General features: G+C 40.9%; 1 protein-coding gene across 1 annotated transcript; it reads right to left on the bottom strand.

Annotated features, from left to right (window-relative positions):
- Positions 1–4,773: 4,773 nt before the first annotated feature.
- LOC119726361 (ficolin-2-like) lies at positions 4,774–5,799 on the bottom strand. Its single transcript, XM_038198017.1, has one exon. It carries the CDS (start codon positions 5,797–5,799, stop codon positions 4,774–4,776), a length of 1,026 nt encoding a protein of 341 aa, XP_038053945.1.
- Between the last annotated feature and the right edge of the window lie 10,549 nt (positions 5,800–16,348).

Below are 16,348 nucleotides of genomic sequence, written 5' to 3'. Positions count from 1 at the left end.
TTACTTGCAGTACACTCTACCACATATAGGCCTTGGTCAATGTTTTCCTTTTTCTTTTGTTTGGCTAATCCACGCAAGTGCTGGACATGGATTAGCCTAATACACCTGTCACACTATTGTATCTGTTGTCATCACATTCCATACATGCCCTTCCATCCAAAGGCGCCTTATTCCAGTTACTCAGGTATGTAACTAAATTCCCCTAGTATGTAACTATTTAGCAAGGTTCTTAGTAAGGTTTCATGAATAACAATTTAGTTGTCAACTCCATAGTGGACTACTAGGCATTTAAGTATCCTACTAAGGCCTAGTTGGCTGCTAATTTAGTAAGGTTTCATAAATATGGCCCCTGACTTCTAATCGTCTGAATTCGAATCTCAATGAGCGTTTTTTCACTTCTCATTTGTCCTTTTAAATTACTAAAGTTGGGGAGGAACATTTCTAACAAGACGTAAAGCCTATCTTGGGTTTGTGTTGTGGAGAACAAGGCATTAGATATGCATGTAATGGACCTGTCAGAAGATGAGAAATGAATGTCGTTTGGAAAAAATCCCAGCCTGGCAGGGATTTAACATCCACACTCCAGTCAGCTCCGTCACTTTTGACATGTCCCCTGCCCCTTCCTGGCGTGCTTTTCAGCCTTCGTATAAACATTCAATTTTACTTTGCCATAAGGATAATGCATATGCTAAATTTGAAAGATGTATGACAAAGTTCAATGCCAAAAGTGGCGTGTACTTAAATCGTGTACAAAGTCTATGGGATTTTGCATGGAACGAAAAGAAGAAAGATGGCAGAAAAAAATCAGAACAAAAACAAAGGCTTTTTCGCAGATTTGCGAAAAGGCCATAAAAATAAAATCAGAACAAAAACAAAGGCATTTTCGCAAATTTGCGAAAAAGCCAAAAATCAGAACAAAAACAAAGGCTTTTCCGCAACTTTTCGGAAAAGCCCAAAACTCAGAAAACCTAACCATGGTATCATTGAAAAGCTAGTTTTATAGCCAGTAAACATATCGTCTGTCCATACTCATTCTTTGAAGTTGGTTTTCCTTTTTTTTTTTTAACAACCTGTGTAGACCATTATCATCGTTATTTTTTCCTTTTCAAATCAACGTAACGAAAGCAAGGCTGGAAGGAAAAAAAGTCTGGTTCCTTTTTGCTCAAAAACCATTATCATTCAGTACTGTTATAAGATACAGGGAACATGACTGAAATGGTGGCAGCATGATAAAGGTCCATTGTGCGATCGAATCAGAATACAGGAAGCTTTTCCGGCTTTTGTCTGATCATGCATTAATACACCACTGAACACTGCAGTTTGATGAGAAACATCAGCTCTAGACAGCATGCCTTGTTCGGGCAAGGACCATTAGTCGAGTAGTGGTAGATCTTTGACGAAACTTAGGCCTACGCCTGCACACTAAATAGCAACGCGCGAACACCTCTAGTCATCGTTTGGTCAAACGTCCTGGTCCCCCATTGTGCTTTATGATGCGCGCAGCTATTGGTAACCAGCGATGGAACCGTCAACTGTGCCCCACGCTCCGGTTCCAAATAGGCCACTAGATAGCCCAAAAACCTTTGTTCGAGCAAAGTTAGCCCAAACTTGCTCATGTGTTGGCCGTTTTTATTTTGACATTCACAATGCTGCGCCAAAACCTAACGTGGTCGTAGTTGTCTTCACGGAGAAGGCCATTATTCATGCTGCCCTCTGTAGGCTGGACCCAATGCGCTTTGACTGTAATTGTGCATGGATGACAGAAGGTCCTCGAACACTACTGTAAACATTGTGTGCTGCCCTCTATAGATTGGAGGCCCGCAATTCCCTTGAATAATGGATGGATGGTTATCTGTAAACTGAACACGTTGTGTGCTGCCCTCTATAGCTTAGATTGCCTGTCCGCTTTTCCCCTGAATGGATGGGATGGTTTCGGTAAACTGTACATTGTGTGCTGCCCTCTATAGATTGGATGTCGCTGTTTACCTGAATGGATGGGATGGTCTCGGTAGACTACATTGTGCGCTGCCCTCTATAGATTGGATGTCCTCAATGGATGGGATAGTTCTTGGAAATGTGTACATTGTGTGCCGCCCTCTATAGTTTTGATATCCGTTGATCCCCCGAATGAACGGGATGGTTCCCGGTAATGTGTACAGTGTGTGCTGCCCTCTATAGTTTGGAATCATGCAAACGTGATAATTGTTGCGGTTTCGAAATCAAACAAAATGCCGGGAGGGGCCAAATGTGTTCCGAGGATTCTGAATTATAACTTGAGATCTAAACTTATCTGTTACCCTATTAAAGATATGGTAGACACAATAGGAGGGCGCTGTGTGATTTGGGTAAACTCTTATTTACCGAAACCAAATAGCGCCCTCCTATTGTGTTCGCCATATTTCAATTAGGCTAATATATAACTTGTTCAGGTTCCTAAACCAGTTATGGGTTTAGTTGGGGGCTAAATGTTTTCTTTTTCGTAAAAGGGCTTGACGTTTCAAAGATTCTTGAACTATTCTCAAATAATTGCGAAATGGGTGGAAATTAATTAGTGTTGTAGGGTTAGGGTCAAAGTGGAAGTGGCGGCATCAGAGGCGGATCTAGCTTCCAGTAAACTTAAGAGGAGGGGGCGGGGGTAATATCAAGAGGATTGAGTGAGCGAGTGCCAAACGCCATGCCCTGATAGGTGTGGCCTGGAGAGGGGCATATCAAACGGAAAAACTAAAATATGGAATGCTTTCTCTTGCATTGTAGGACAATGTGAGAAAATATTTGAATCGTTAGCATTCCATATTTTTTTTTTACTAGTTTTATAAAACTATAGTCAGCGGATGAACCCCCCCCCCAGATCCGCCAACGGTGTTGTAAGGAACGGTAGACTTACTTGTTTTGAAACATAGCTCCAGTTGCCCTACAGCTGCTAAACACAGTACTAAAATCACATTCTTGCTAACAGGAAACTTTGAATAAATCGGAAAAACCGAATCATTGATTGGTTCTTGTCACTCGGTTTATTCAACGTCATAGGTCATTGGAACCTTTTTTGTGCCGCAATATACAAGCAAATTACAAAGAGCAAACTGAGTGATAACAATCAATAATGGTTTGGTTCTTATCACTCAGTTTATTCAACTCCATACATCATTATTATTTTATGTAATACAATGTACAAGCAAAATGGCAAAATAAACACGTTTATATCCACCCAAATTATTGGTTATTTTACATTCTTACATTCCACAATTAATGAGCAGTTATTCAAGTTAAATTTTAGTTGTTTCATTTCCTCCAAAATTAGTACCAGAAGAAAACAGTGAATGTACATGTAATATATAAGTTAACTCATGTGACCTGTTTAGTTTTATAATGTATATTGGTTATCGCTTATTTTTAATTATTATTTTCCCGTAAATGGTGAATCCTGCTCTTTCCTTTATTTATAATAACTTATGATTTATCCAAACGAAACTACTTCGTATAACAGGTGCAACTGCATAGTTAACAATGGGAGGTTAGAAATAGTGCATTACCATTGAGATGGCGAAAATTGTTTAGTGGGTTCTTTGGGAAAGAAACAGATTAATTTGAAAATAAACTAAGGAGCTTTATCATCCCTTTTATTAGTTTGGCCCCATTTTACTATTATAATTTATTATGGTCATAACATTATTATCATAACATTAGTCAGCCGCTGAAGGGGGGGGGGGGGTTACAAGCCCAACCCCCTCTCTAGATCCGCCACTGTGTGTACATAGAGACAGCTTCATGCAAGATTTTCACACGATTGAAGATGTGTGCATGTTTATGGTGTAAATCGAGGACACACTTGTGAAGCATTATCGAGTAATTGATGACAGGAGTCAAATCAAGGACAACCTCGATTAGAAAACGTTTACAAAACCAATGAGAGCTGTTGAAAAATGTTAGACTTTAAATAAAAGATCGATGATGAGGAATGATAATAAACAACCCTGTGTGTGTGTGGGGGGGGGGATTTCCAAATCCCGAACGATGTACTTGGCAGTTACAAGACATAATTGTTGAAAAAACAGTCTGCAAACGCAATATTAAATCTATGACAAAACTGCGTGAATTTCTAAAATAAACTGAAAAAAATCAGGAATGGCTCTGGGTTCGATCATCCCCCCGCGACCTTAAAAAAATAACATTCCCTTAATCTTTCTTGCACACACCGGTATTTCCTTGTCATTTTCTGAATAATTTAAACGCTTACATTGCTATGAACTTTTCAGTCTGGGGTGGGGTGGAGGGGGGGGGGGGTTCACCGGCATTGTATTGGGAGGGGGAGCCGTCCCTCATCAAATTGAAAAAAAAAATCATTTTCTTTCATCATACGAGGCTAAGGGCACTTTTTGTTTCCCGTTTCTTAACTGTTTCGGATCATATTTCACAAAAATATCCGTTCAGTGCATTTACTTGATGCACGACTACCCCTCCCTTTCAGCCACCATTTGTGTTTGTGCGTTTTGGTTGTGGGGTCCTCCTCAACGCCACCACATGTATTTATATACAGCCTTGTAGCCACATTTTGGATCCCTCTCAAAATTGAAAACAGTTTCTATAGTTACGTTTATATGTAAAACTAAATTGCTTAATTACCCTTTGTAGGCCTATTTTATTTTCCCTGAATTTTTGGGGAGCTGCTACGCAACTTGGGAAAGTCCCCCACCCACCCCGCGGTATCACCGCACAATGAGTGAAAACGTTCAATGTCTGTTTGCGAACAGTTTTTATTTGCAATTTATATAATAATCATGGTCCCAATTCACGCATTTTCATGCTGCATGTTTTCAGAGAATCAGATATGTGGGCTCGCAATGTATTCCAATGCACGCCATTGCCACCCCCTAAATTCACATAATATTGACCATTCAAGTGAGAGTGATAACAGTTATTAAACCACCAGGCTCCAGGGAACAATTGTGCACAATTGTTACTTGATTGATCATTGTCACGATCCTTTGTTGTGAAGGGACGTCCTTTATGAGTCGTACTAAGAGAGTCACCAGCATTGCTGCTGGCATCGTATTGACCGATATTCAGATTGTACTCACCCGGAGAAATTTGGAAATCTGAGTACTTTGCCCATGCCGTGTTGTTCTCCCAGTCCTTTAAATCAACTCGTAGCTCCCATGTTCCTTGGGAATCATCAGACGTCAGAGTCACCAAGTTGTCATTGCCCAACCAGAACTCACCAGACAGATCGCCAAAGCCAGACTGGTACTCGGCCCAGTTACGGTAGAAGTCCACACTGCCATCTTGTCTCCTCTGAAACACGATCCATCCTCCGCCGTTTGTTTCCATGTCACAGTAGACACGAAGACTGCAACCATCAAATCGCTCTGGGTAGATTGTGTAGATACCACTTGAACGATAACCGGCATCTAAGAGCATCTTGCAACTTCTGTAGCGGTTCAAGGAGCTATCAGTAAGTGAGCAGTGAGCTGTGTCCTCATTTGCATCAAAGTACACACTCCCTTGAGTTGCATTGAAGTCTTCGGGATGCTCTTGTCTTGTGGCAAGGCTCAGCTCGCACATTTTATTGCAGTCGTTAAAGTTAAACGACTTGCAACGCTCATCCATGCTGCATTCCCGTGCGCAGATGACACGAGACCGCACCGTCTTGTTTCCGTATGTAAACCCTAGAAGTGCGCGATTTACCGCAGCGTACATGATTTGTTGACGTGTATAACATTGACGTACCCTGGCAACATTGACCGCACCCCAAAATACCGTCAGAATGAAAACTTTGAAACCAGGGTACAATAGTTTCGCCATTATAGAAAAATCTGATTAATAACGTGCTGTTATTGAAATGTTCACCACGTAAAAAAGTCCATTCTCCAACAGCAGCGTTACGTTCTGAATCGAAGATACAGCTGGCTCAATTATGAACTGCATTCCACATGAAAAAAAACGAGTCTTTGATCAAGCTGCGATTAAGTTTTAAAGTATTCAATTCATGACAAGTTCGATGACAAGTTTTATGCGAGAACATGCAGTCAAATTGTCCCCTACAATCAGCTTAGATCTGCTAAATTCGTTGCATCAGACCATCGCTAACACTGCAGATGTCAAGGCGTTACCACAGCGCAGTGTCTGGAATGAAACTGGCGACGTAGCGCTACTGGTTTCCTGCAAGGTAAGCATTCCACGGAGATAGATTGGTCAGTGACGTGAATAGTAATGAACGCTCGCACTGGATTGGTTGATACCAAGCAGATACAGAACGTGCTGCGTTTTTATTTGTGGCGAAACTCACAAGCTACCAAAGGTACCATGTCGAAGACTTACTCAAGTTTGCTTCTTACTAAAAGAGAGGAATAATTCACAAACGATGGAAAAATCGCAGGGCTATCAAAACGACTGAGTAATCAAAAGATACTCCAAAACAGAATGACGTTCCCTCCCTCCTAAATAATTAAATTGTGATTTGAGGTTATTTCATAGCAAAATTGTTGCCAAGCACGGTAGAAATGTATGCAGAGTGATGACAGCCAGTGTATAATGGTACTTGTTGTTTGAGAATAAAATCCAAATACTTATTTGTTATTTATCATGAATTTCATTCAAAGTATGAATACAATGATAAGTGTAAAAAAACAAAATGGTTTTTTTGGGCGCCACTAGTCAAATTCTTTCAAAATGTTCAAAAGATGACAAAAACTTAAAACCTTAAAAATTATGTTAAACAAACAAATAAAACAAAAACAACATTAAATAGACAAAACAAAAGGGTCGCAGCGTCTCCTTATGGACAAACATTAACATGTACTTAAACTATGCATCTTTTGAATTGTAAAATATACTTGCAAGAGTATTCACTTTAATACAGTGAATATAGTAAGAAAGTAAGAACATTTTTTTAACCTGGTCTTTCTTATTTAGGTCATTCTATATAAATGTGGGGGCCAATTTTTCCTATCCCAAAAAGCAAATAGTTTGATGTCATGTTAATTGACACTTAAATGGCATATTACAAAGGTAGCAAAACAGGAAAAATGCCAGAGTTTTGACGATAAATAAAAAGCATATCCAATTATTTTATCATTCGTTTGAGTAGGCCTACGCTTCAGAATTTGTTTATTCTGATGAAACAAAATTGAATTTAAACCAGCCTGTTCCAGAATACTCTGGCGACTCAGTGCGCACTTTTTTGCCACGTCGCGTCAGTACTATCATTATCAACACACAGCTTAATCATCCCTTTTAGTTTCTATGTTTTGCAATTAGTACATAATTGTGCATTTTCAAGAATAACAAATGACACGTACTTTACGCAAGCGAACAATCGTTTATTTTAATCGGCCTTGCATGCTTTCCTTACACTCGTAAACAACCCATTTTTTGACAGCGGTTCTTTTTTACAAAAAGGGTGAAGCGGCTTAATGGATTTATTCTGTTGTGTAAATTATACTTCAATTCAAATATTGCAGATCCTAGTTTTTGCTCGTCGCTCGTCGGACTGACTGACTCACTCATTCACTGTCATTAATTAGACTTGCTTAAACCTCACCTTGTTCCGAAAATTGACTCAGATGACAAACTAGAACCCCTAGACCTTGATGCACGACCAGTGCATTATTATAGGACCAGCTTTATTAGGGATTCCTAAAGTCTAGAAAACCCTCCACCGGAGGAAAAACCTCATTGTCATTTGAGGGTATTTTAGTCGTTTTTCAATGGCACATATGAAGTGCGCTGCTATCATTTAACCTATAGATTCCGGGAATACACAAAGAAATTCAGCCCTTTTAGCGTCTGCTTTGTCTTCTTTTCAGAATATATTTGTGTAATGATGAAAAGAAGACAATAATGAAAATGGTTCCATCATTCACCCTTCACTAGCGAAGCTCACGAGTGCTTCACAAGTAAAGAATAGCAGCAAGCGCTAATTATACACATCATTTGTTATGAAGACTGCAAACTGCAAAATATATGTTACAACAAATTACAAAAGAAATGTATCAAACTAACAGAGGCCGATGGTAATTGAACGTCAGGCTAATACGTTGGGAATAGCAGGTAACCAACGCTCGTTGAGCTCGACACAGTTTCTTTTCTTTTTCAATTTCTCCTCAAAGATACTTATCATCTTCCAGAGAGAATCGTATACTAGCAAACAATGAGGCCTGAAAGTGGCGTTCCCAGTGCTCTTTAAGAAATTCGATTAAATTCATTTTGTCCGTCAATAAATCTTCAAAATATAAGTCACCTTACAACCAAATAACTATATTTTTTCTCACTTTCTGTAAGTCGGCAACACCCCCCCCCCCCAAAAAAAAAATGGGAGTCCGTCTTGCAAATCGGACCCATTCCCAGTCAGTACATTATCGGTACTGGGTGTAGCCCAGTGGGAACCAGCCAACCTCGTGAGAAAGGAATTATGGTCAGGCCGCAACTAATTCGGAATTTGTAAGGCATTAATTCAACAACGGAACTCAGTCTGATTTTTCGGTCGAAAACTATTTTGTCAGTGTGAAAATCGAAAACAGCCTGAGGATGTAACATTAATAAAATGTCACAAACGCCATCAACACAAAAACAATGGCTTCATGGACACTGGTGCATTATTATTACTAGTGCAGTGCCCGTTCAAAACGTGAATTTTTGGAACGGGCAAATTGATTGGCCTCCAGTAGGCCGCGAAGGTGACGGTATAGACCATTATCATGTTGCGGTCATTTGGATTTTTCCCATTTGAATCAACGTAACCAAAGCGAGGTTGGGCGAAAAATAGTCTGGTTCCTTTTTCCACAAAAACCATTACCATTCAGTACTGTTATTAGATACAGGGAACATGACTGAAATGGTGGCAGCATGATAAAGGTCTATAGAGTGCAGTGCCCGTATAATATGCGCGCCATATCTACACCTCACCGTTAACGTTGCGCGATCGTGCCCTTCAAAAAATTGTCGAGGCCCACCTCACTGTTGCGCGATCGTCTCCTTCAACAAATGGTCAAGGCATCTCACCGTTGTGCGATCTTCCCCCTTCAAGAAATGGTGGAGCCCATACAGCCTACCGCCATTTGCACGCCACGTGTGTTAAAGGTATATAGTCCATCATTGTAATTTGTGCATTTGGTTCGTTTTCGTTGGAAGCAACAAACGTGCTCAAAATCTAAAGAAGGGTGCTGAACAACTAACCTGATGAAGGTTCAGCTCAGCTTCAGCTGTATAATCCTCGAAAAACCAAAATTTAGGATCCCGATTTTAAATCAAAGGGCCTGAATTCAGCGTCCGAGACACGTTCTCACTGTGCCGATTGCAGCTACGCGATGTCGCGCGATGCTCCGACGAATTATAGCAACCGCGCGCGCGTGTACGTCGTGTCAATGCTTGCGCGCGCTGCGCCGAATAAAAAAAAAGAACTTATAACGGAAATTTCCAACGATGCTTCTTAAGACGCATCGTGGGAAAGGCCTTCTTTCGTTGATTTCTTCAAAATGACAGCTTGCCAGAAAGAATAATTTCACAGGGAGTTTAGTCCCCTTACTATCTTTCTGCCAAGTATGTTTTTCAATAATAATTACGTCAGTTACGTTTTGGATAGCTGCAAATGATGGACTGTAGCTTTAACCCGTAACATACCCAGTGCAGTGCCTGTTCAAGTTGTGTAGCAGTGCGTGGCGCGGTCTGTATAATACACGTTTGTATGGTATGTCAGCTTGTTTGAGAACTGCTCATCCAAACAACTTCAAACTTGACACTGCACATGCTGGGGTCCCGAGCAATACGCCTACCGATTGTCAACTTCATAGAGTGCCCGGTTCTGGAGATAATCGAAATGTTAAGGATCTTTCCCCGACTATAAAGGCCATATTTTTCGAAGCGATACTTGATAGGCTCAGGCAAAGAAAACATGGTTTTGACCAAAAAAATGCATAGCCTATATCCATGTTGTTATACAAAAAAATGACATCCTTCAGAATTTAGTTTGGTACTAACTAAAAAATCACAAAATGTCATGCCGATCGGCCAAACGTTCCAGAGCTATTACACCACATTGTGCCCATCTAGATAGGGTTAAACTCACTTGATTATTCAGGATGTACCAAACCGAGAAAGTGTGGAGTATTTTGCCCATGCTGTACATTATGTTTTTTAGTAATCACATTGACCTCACAAACGCGTTACTAGGTCGTGAACATACACTCCAGATTACCTAAGGGTGTAATAGACCTGAAATATAACATTGCGTTTTGATTACCTTTCTTATGGGAGCTTGGTGGTTCTCATCCCCACCAGACTCCCATAGGAAACCGCACATGTGAACACACCGTGACGTCATTATGATTCAAGTCTATTGTTGGCTAGCTATCAATTCTATCTCTTGGTGACTCCTGTGCTGCCCTCTATAATAAAGCTGGTGAGTGGAGTGGGTCGGTAGCGTGGTGTGAATGTCTGTGCTGCCCTCTATGGTTTGAGATGAAGCTGTGGGCGTGTCAGCTTTTATGGAGTTACATAAACAAGTTCAAAATTCTCAGAGACTTGTGGCAGTATGTCCAGTGGCGTCGCCAAGGGGGGGGGGGGGGCCAGGGGGGGCACGTGCCCCCCCCCCCCTGGAAAACCTAGTGCCCCCTGAGTGCCCCCCCCCCCCATCAAATGCTGGTGCCCCCCTATCCTCTGCAAAATTCTGCGCGTTGTTAAAATCATTACCTCAAAAATAGCAATTTCTTGAGATATCTTCAGATCGAATTTAGCAACAAATGTGGCACCATTTTGCATCTAGCCCATCCTCCGTATGCGAAAATTTTCCACCCCCTCCCCTTAGACCCCTCCCCCAGGACGGCGATCCGTATCCACCTAAGTGCCCCCCCCCCTAGTGCCCCCCCCCCCCCATCAAATGCTGGTGCCCCCCTGTGCCCCCCCCCCCCCCCCCCCAGACTGAAAAGTCTGGTGACGCCACTGAGTATGTCAGAGTTTGGAATATAAAAAGCAAAATAGCATGTTTATTAGGTCTACCCAAAATTATCTAGTTTTTCTGTTCCCTGTAACTTTATACTACACATAAGCAGTTCTATTCAAGGCAAATTAAAGGGAATATACATCATTTGCTTTTGCTGTAATTTTCAGAAATGGATGGAATTGGGGGGTTGGAAATATAAAGCAAATATAGTTACACTGACTTTTTGGAGGTTTTGGGATCGAAAATGCTATAAAAACCAAGAAAAACGATCATTTTCCTGTAGTCTGGTTCCCTGACTTCATATAAGAAGAAACAGAGCAGTTTACATACATTGGGGAATTGTAAGGTCAGGGAACCAGTCTAGCTGGCTCATACCCGTTCATAGGTTTGTAATCGATTGCAAACAAGTGCAATGGTCAATTGGGGCCAGTATTTGAAAAAAAGCCAGTTGTTTCCAACGCTGATCGGCCGATCAGCGTTGGAAATTGATACAAAAATACCACTTTTCTTGAAAATGACAGTATACCAGGTGCCATAATTTTACAGGATGCTTTAGACTGTCATTTACCAACATCCTATTAAGGTATTTCGCAAAAACTTGGTAGTTTTATTTTTCGATGTTTGCAAATGTTGTATATTCCCTTTAAATTATAGGTTTCAACGTCCAATTTTGCAATTTGTTGATTCAGGCAGACTGAATTTGTATTCTATTGAGTAATTGGTTTGTACACTATTAGTGTTAATAATCGTCGGCTTTGAAAAGCGACCTCATTGAAAGTATGGTGCGAGCCCCCCACCCCCACCTATTGATTTTCGGATGCGAACTTGAAAGTTTCCGGAGGAAAAAAGTCTACATTTCAGGGTTTTTTGCTGATGAACACCACCCCTTCCCCCCTGCGAACATTCCTGGATCCGCCCTGTCGCCTGTTGTGAGGGTCGTTTATATTCATCATCGGAAGTTTTGCAAGGTGTCAAAATGCCCCCAAAAAACGGACGAGCCATCGGCTGAATATCACGCTGCTATAGCTGCTGGGACGTGGCCCATGGAGCTTCCCTAACAAGGTTTCCGTAGGTAATCTGCGGAAGGATCATTACGGATCAGAGAGAGAAAAACCAGGCCGTCCAAGTCAGTGGCGTAGCACGGTCATTTATATTTGGGGGGGGGATTTTTGAAAAGGGCACTTGCACATCCGTGGTGAAATGTAGACACTTGGCCTCCATAAAATAAAACGGGGGGGGGGGGCTGGTACTATCTGTCGATGGGGGCGCTATTCAAAACCGACGATTATGCACACAAATGACCAATATATGGTGCTTTTCAGGGCGATACGTATGCAAAATTCAGTAAAAGCACCCAAAACGGCAGATGCGACAAACAAGGGCACCACTTCTTTTTTTAAAAGGGGCACTTGTTTAGAAGGAAAGGGCACTTCTTACAAAAAAGGGCATTCTTTAGAAATTATTGGGGGGGGGGACCCGTTGAAAAAAGGGTATTTGAATGGAAACAGCCAGTCTTTACAAAACATTAGGGGGTAAATACCCCCCCCCCCTTGCTGGCTACGCCTATGCAAGGGGCCGAGGTTTGGTTGTCCCCGGCCGGCCCCCGTTCCGGTGGAGCCGGCCACCGTGCTGTCTTCCGGGTGTAGGGGGAGTGACACACGCCAGGGTTTCGGAAGCGCCGCCAATCGAGTGCCGTGCCAGTGCCCCACGTTGGGGAGACGGCGCGGCCGGAGCGGGTCGCCCATCATCACTATCGCAGCGACTGAGCATGGGGTTGGTGCTGTATTGTGCGTCATACTCTGACACAACATCAACCTAACGAGCAAGTTTTGTGTCTAGCCTTGGCTTTGTCTCTTGCTATTGAAATATTCAGCCTTCAGTGTTCGAACCAAATATCTTGAATTCGAACCAGGGCTTACTATTCAATTTGATTTTTCTAGCTTTATAGCATGAAAAGAATTCATCGGGCTAGAGTCTCTAAAGGCAGGAAACTTGAAGCCAAAGTTGGTTTTGAAGCCAAGGTTTGAGGAAAGGCCCAAACTTAACATGCATAATGACAATATGTGTTCACTATTCACGTGTCTTATATTTAGAAATGTTTAAGACAGCATTGAAATCCAAGTCCAGAGCACCAACGCCGACAAGCGACCCAAAAGACACAGAGTAGCAAGTAGTGTGAGCGCCTGTGCAGGGGTGTGACCTCCAAACACCACAGACAGGAGGGTGCATCTTGAAAAAAATAACAACGCATTCTGAGAAAAATGAGATCGAAAGTTCAGTATAGGTCTTTCAAGTTTTCTGTTTTTACAATCAGACAATTAAATCTATGTTTATACCACAGGTTGTACATAATGTTGTAAACACGTTGCACAAATGTTAGGGTTTTTTTGTTGTTATTGCTGTTGTTAAGGTATCGAAAACCATGCACAAGCACCATTTTACTATATGAGATGGACAAAGACGTAACTGGATAATTACACCCTTTTGCCCAGTTGTATCTAGCTCAACACGACATGCATCTCAATACTCGCCCTTTTGTCAAAGTAACTGAATCCAAGGTGCACAATGTATTGGAGACACATCCAACTATCTTTGAAACAAACGGCCATAAGGTCGGATTTGAGAGTTCATCAAATGCAAACAGCGCCCCAAATAGCCCCAAAATGACTTTATCTCAAAAGTCCGAAATTCAAGTTTCACCCTTCCTGGCTACCACTTGCCAAACAACGAGAGGTACGACCGAGTCATACAGAGACTCAAGACGGTGAGAATCGGATGGGTACAGCACTTGGATTCTGTTTGATGCTGGCTCCAGTCACTTCAATCAATGCATTACAAAATCAACAGGATAGTTTGGAAACTGCTCTGGATAATAATTTTAGCATGATATCTGTTGCTTTTGATTGAGAGGTTAGGTGTAAGAAGTTTTCCTTCGTTCATTTATTTTGTTTCATCTTGCAAATGATTGACACATGAAGCTCCTTCCCCGTGACGTTGTGACTAATTACAGTCTCAATAGCACTGAATCATAATGATATGTCACACTTTGTTTATACGACCGTTTTTTTTATGGGAGCCAGGTGGGAACGCGAGCCAGCGACTCCCAATGGGAAGTCACACATGCAAACAATTCATGATGTCATTTATGTACCTGCAGTCTATTGTGCAACCAAATGACCAACAAAAGTCTGATCTGAATGCACTTTGTGATGGCGCGGCTGGAATATGCAGTGGAGCACTAGAGAGGCGCACATGTTGTTGCCTGTATTAATCTTAAGGAAGCGTGTACTGTTCTTGTAGTTTTAAATTATTCATAATTTCAGACTGAACTTCTGCCATTGTTTCTATTTCTACATATTTGATTTTTCGGGCAGGTCGGCACCAGGCTGCGCAATTGTATCGCTGACCAGCTACTGACTAATCTGGAACCCAATCACCATGAGACCATCATGCACCTGCAGACTGTCTGAAGAGCAGCAACACCAGAAGTACAAGCTGTGATGACACATTCTAACATCTTTATTACCATAACTAGGAACACAGGAATAACATCATGTCTTAGAATGATTAATCATTCCCTTTCGGTTATGATTTCAATAAATCAAATGGCTGATTATTTTTTTGTGTAACCAAATCAACCTGAAAATTGTCATTATTGATGCAGCCCGGTCCAAGTATCTTGAAAAGCAAATATTGATAAAAATTTGAATTCGCCAGATTTAAGAGTAGGTTTTTGACTACCATGACATATTTATCGATAAAAATGATGAAGAGAAAATTGTCATTCTTATAAGAATCTAAGCAAGTAGGAATTTGTAATATTCTTACAAAGAGAGTAATAATATGGTAAGATTCTTATGGATTGATGATTAAGTTTTTAAAATAAATTGGCAAGCGATTTAATCTTTAACAAACAGCTTTAATAAATGCAACACATTGATTTATTAACTACGAGCACCTCGTGTACGTTTGATAACAATAATGATTGTGAAAAATAAATCGATGTTTCTAGCATAGCAAATAAACCTTCAGAAATATGAGTAATGGCAGACTGAGTGTGAATATTCATGAGTCATGAATTTGACGTGTACTCAAAAATATGACAAAGATTTGATCAAAGAAGAATATGTAAATAATTTGTTATAAGATGCAATTTTGACTGTAGATTCCAAGAACGAAGTATTCATTAGAGGCTAAAGAGAATGTAAGATACTGTTATATAAATATTCATAAGCAATACTACAAAGCAGTTTCTGCTATACGCCGCACTGTATTAACATGCCTTTTATTTTACTACACAATATGTATTACACAATGTACATGTTAATGCTATTCATCATGCGTTTTGTTCATGCCAATTGAAAAACAAATTTGAGCAAGAGCAAATTATGAATGAAAATTAATCAAAGTAACATAGTGTGACTCTTTCAGCACTATTGATTGTAAAATGCACTTGCTTTCTCTTGTAACAAACAGAACCCAAATCCGTCCTAAATAAGGTAAATATAAAAAAGTAAATAACATTGTATTGAGTGAAATTTCGTTTTTCTCTGTTTTCCCTTCATTGAACCTTTTCTGGTTAGCATGAAATTTGTTGAATTTTCTTAATTACGGGATGCGTTCGAGTAGCTCATCCGGATCGACTCGGGTAATAAAGGCAGACGGGTTAGGCAAGAGAGTTGTGCTAATCAAACGCTCAAACTTAGACCATCAAGATCCTAACGCGACGGTCCGTAGTCAAGGGGAGCCATTGACAAAACGACAAACTGAGTCTGACTTCGAGATTTACTGCTTTTCCGTCAATCGCAAACAGTAACAAAATAGGGCTGGAATACTCTAAAGTCGCAATGAGCTCAAAAGGCCTATTTTTAGACTTCAAATAAAGCTTATTTCTGGGTCAACTCCATCTTTTTCCTCTGTTCGACCGCCATATTTGTCCGTTTCTTGGAATGAAAAACGCATGCGTGTGACGTATTTCCACCACTGACTCTGCTCACCAAGAATGGTCTGTACGACAGTACGAGGTGGCTGACCCGAGTTAGTCAGGAGCCCCGACAATGATGGAATGGCAAGGGGCTACTTACCCAAGCCGACCCAGTTGAGCTAATCAAACGTACCATTTATATTAAAGGTGTCAAACAACTTCTGTGGGATTCTATGATTACCATGCCAAACAATTTTTAAAAAAATACTACATAGTAGGCATAACATGTTTATTTTTGTATTCAGAATATGGACATTTGCAGTTTTGTGGGTCAAAACCAAAGTTTCGATGCACACAAAACATTTCAGTATCTACTTTAGATTTGAACTTCATGGTCATGTGACCAACTAAAATGCATGCTTGCCCAACATGGCCCCAATCGGCGCAAAAAGTAGGGGTTTTTTCACCTCGTCTCCACAAAGTTTGGGTAA

Source organism: Patiria miniata, unplaced genomic scaffold (genome assembly GCF_015706575.1).
Source record: "Patiria miniata isolate m_02_andy unplaced genomic scaffold, ASM1570657v1 HiC_scaffold_2, whole genome shotgun sequence".
NCBI classification, from domain to species: domain Eukaryota; kingdom Metazoa; phylum Echinodermata; class Asteroidea; order Valvatida; family Asterinidae; genus Patiria; species Patiria miniata.
The sequence above is the reverse complement of the archived record's forward strand: the minus strand, read 5'-3'. Positions and strand labels throughout refer to the sequence as shown.

Excerpts from the sequence above, each read along its gene's own strand:
- LOC119726361 (XM_038198017.1), bottom strand. The coding sequence starts at position 5,799 with ATGGCGAAACTATTGTACCCTGGTTTCAAAGTTTTCATTCTGACGGTA.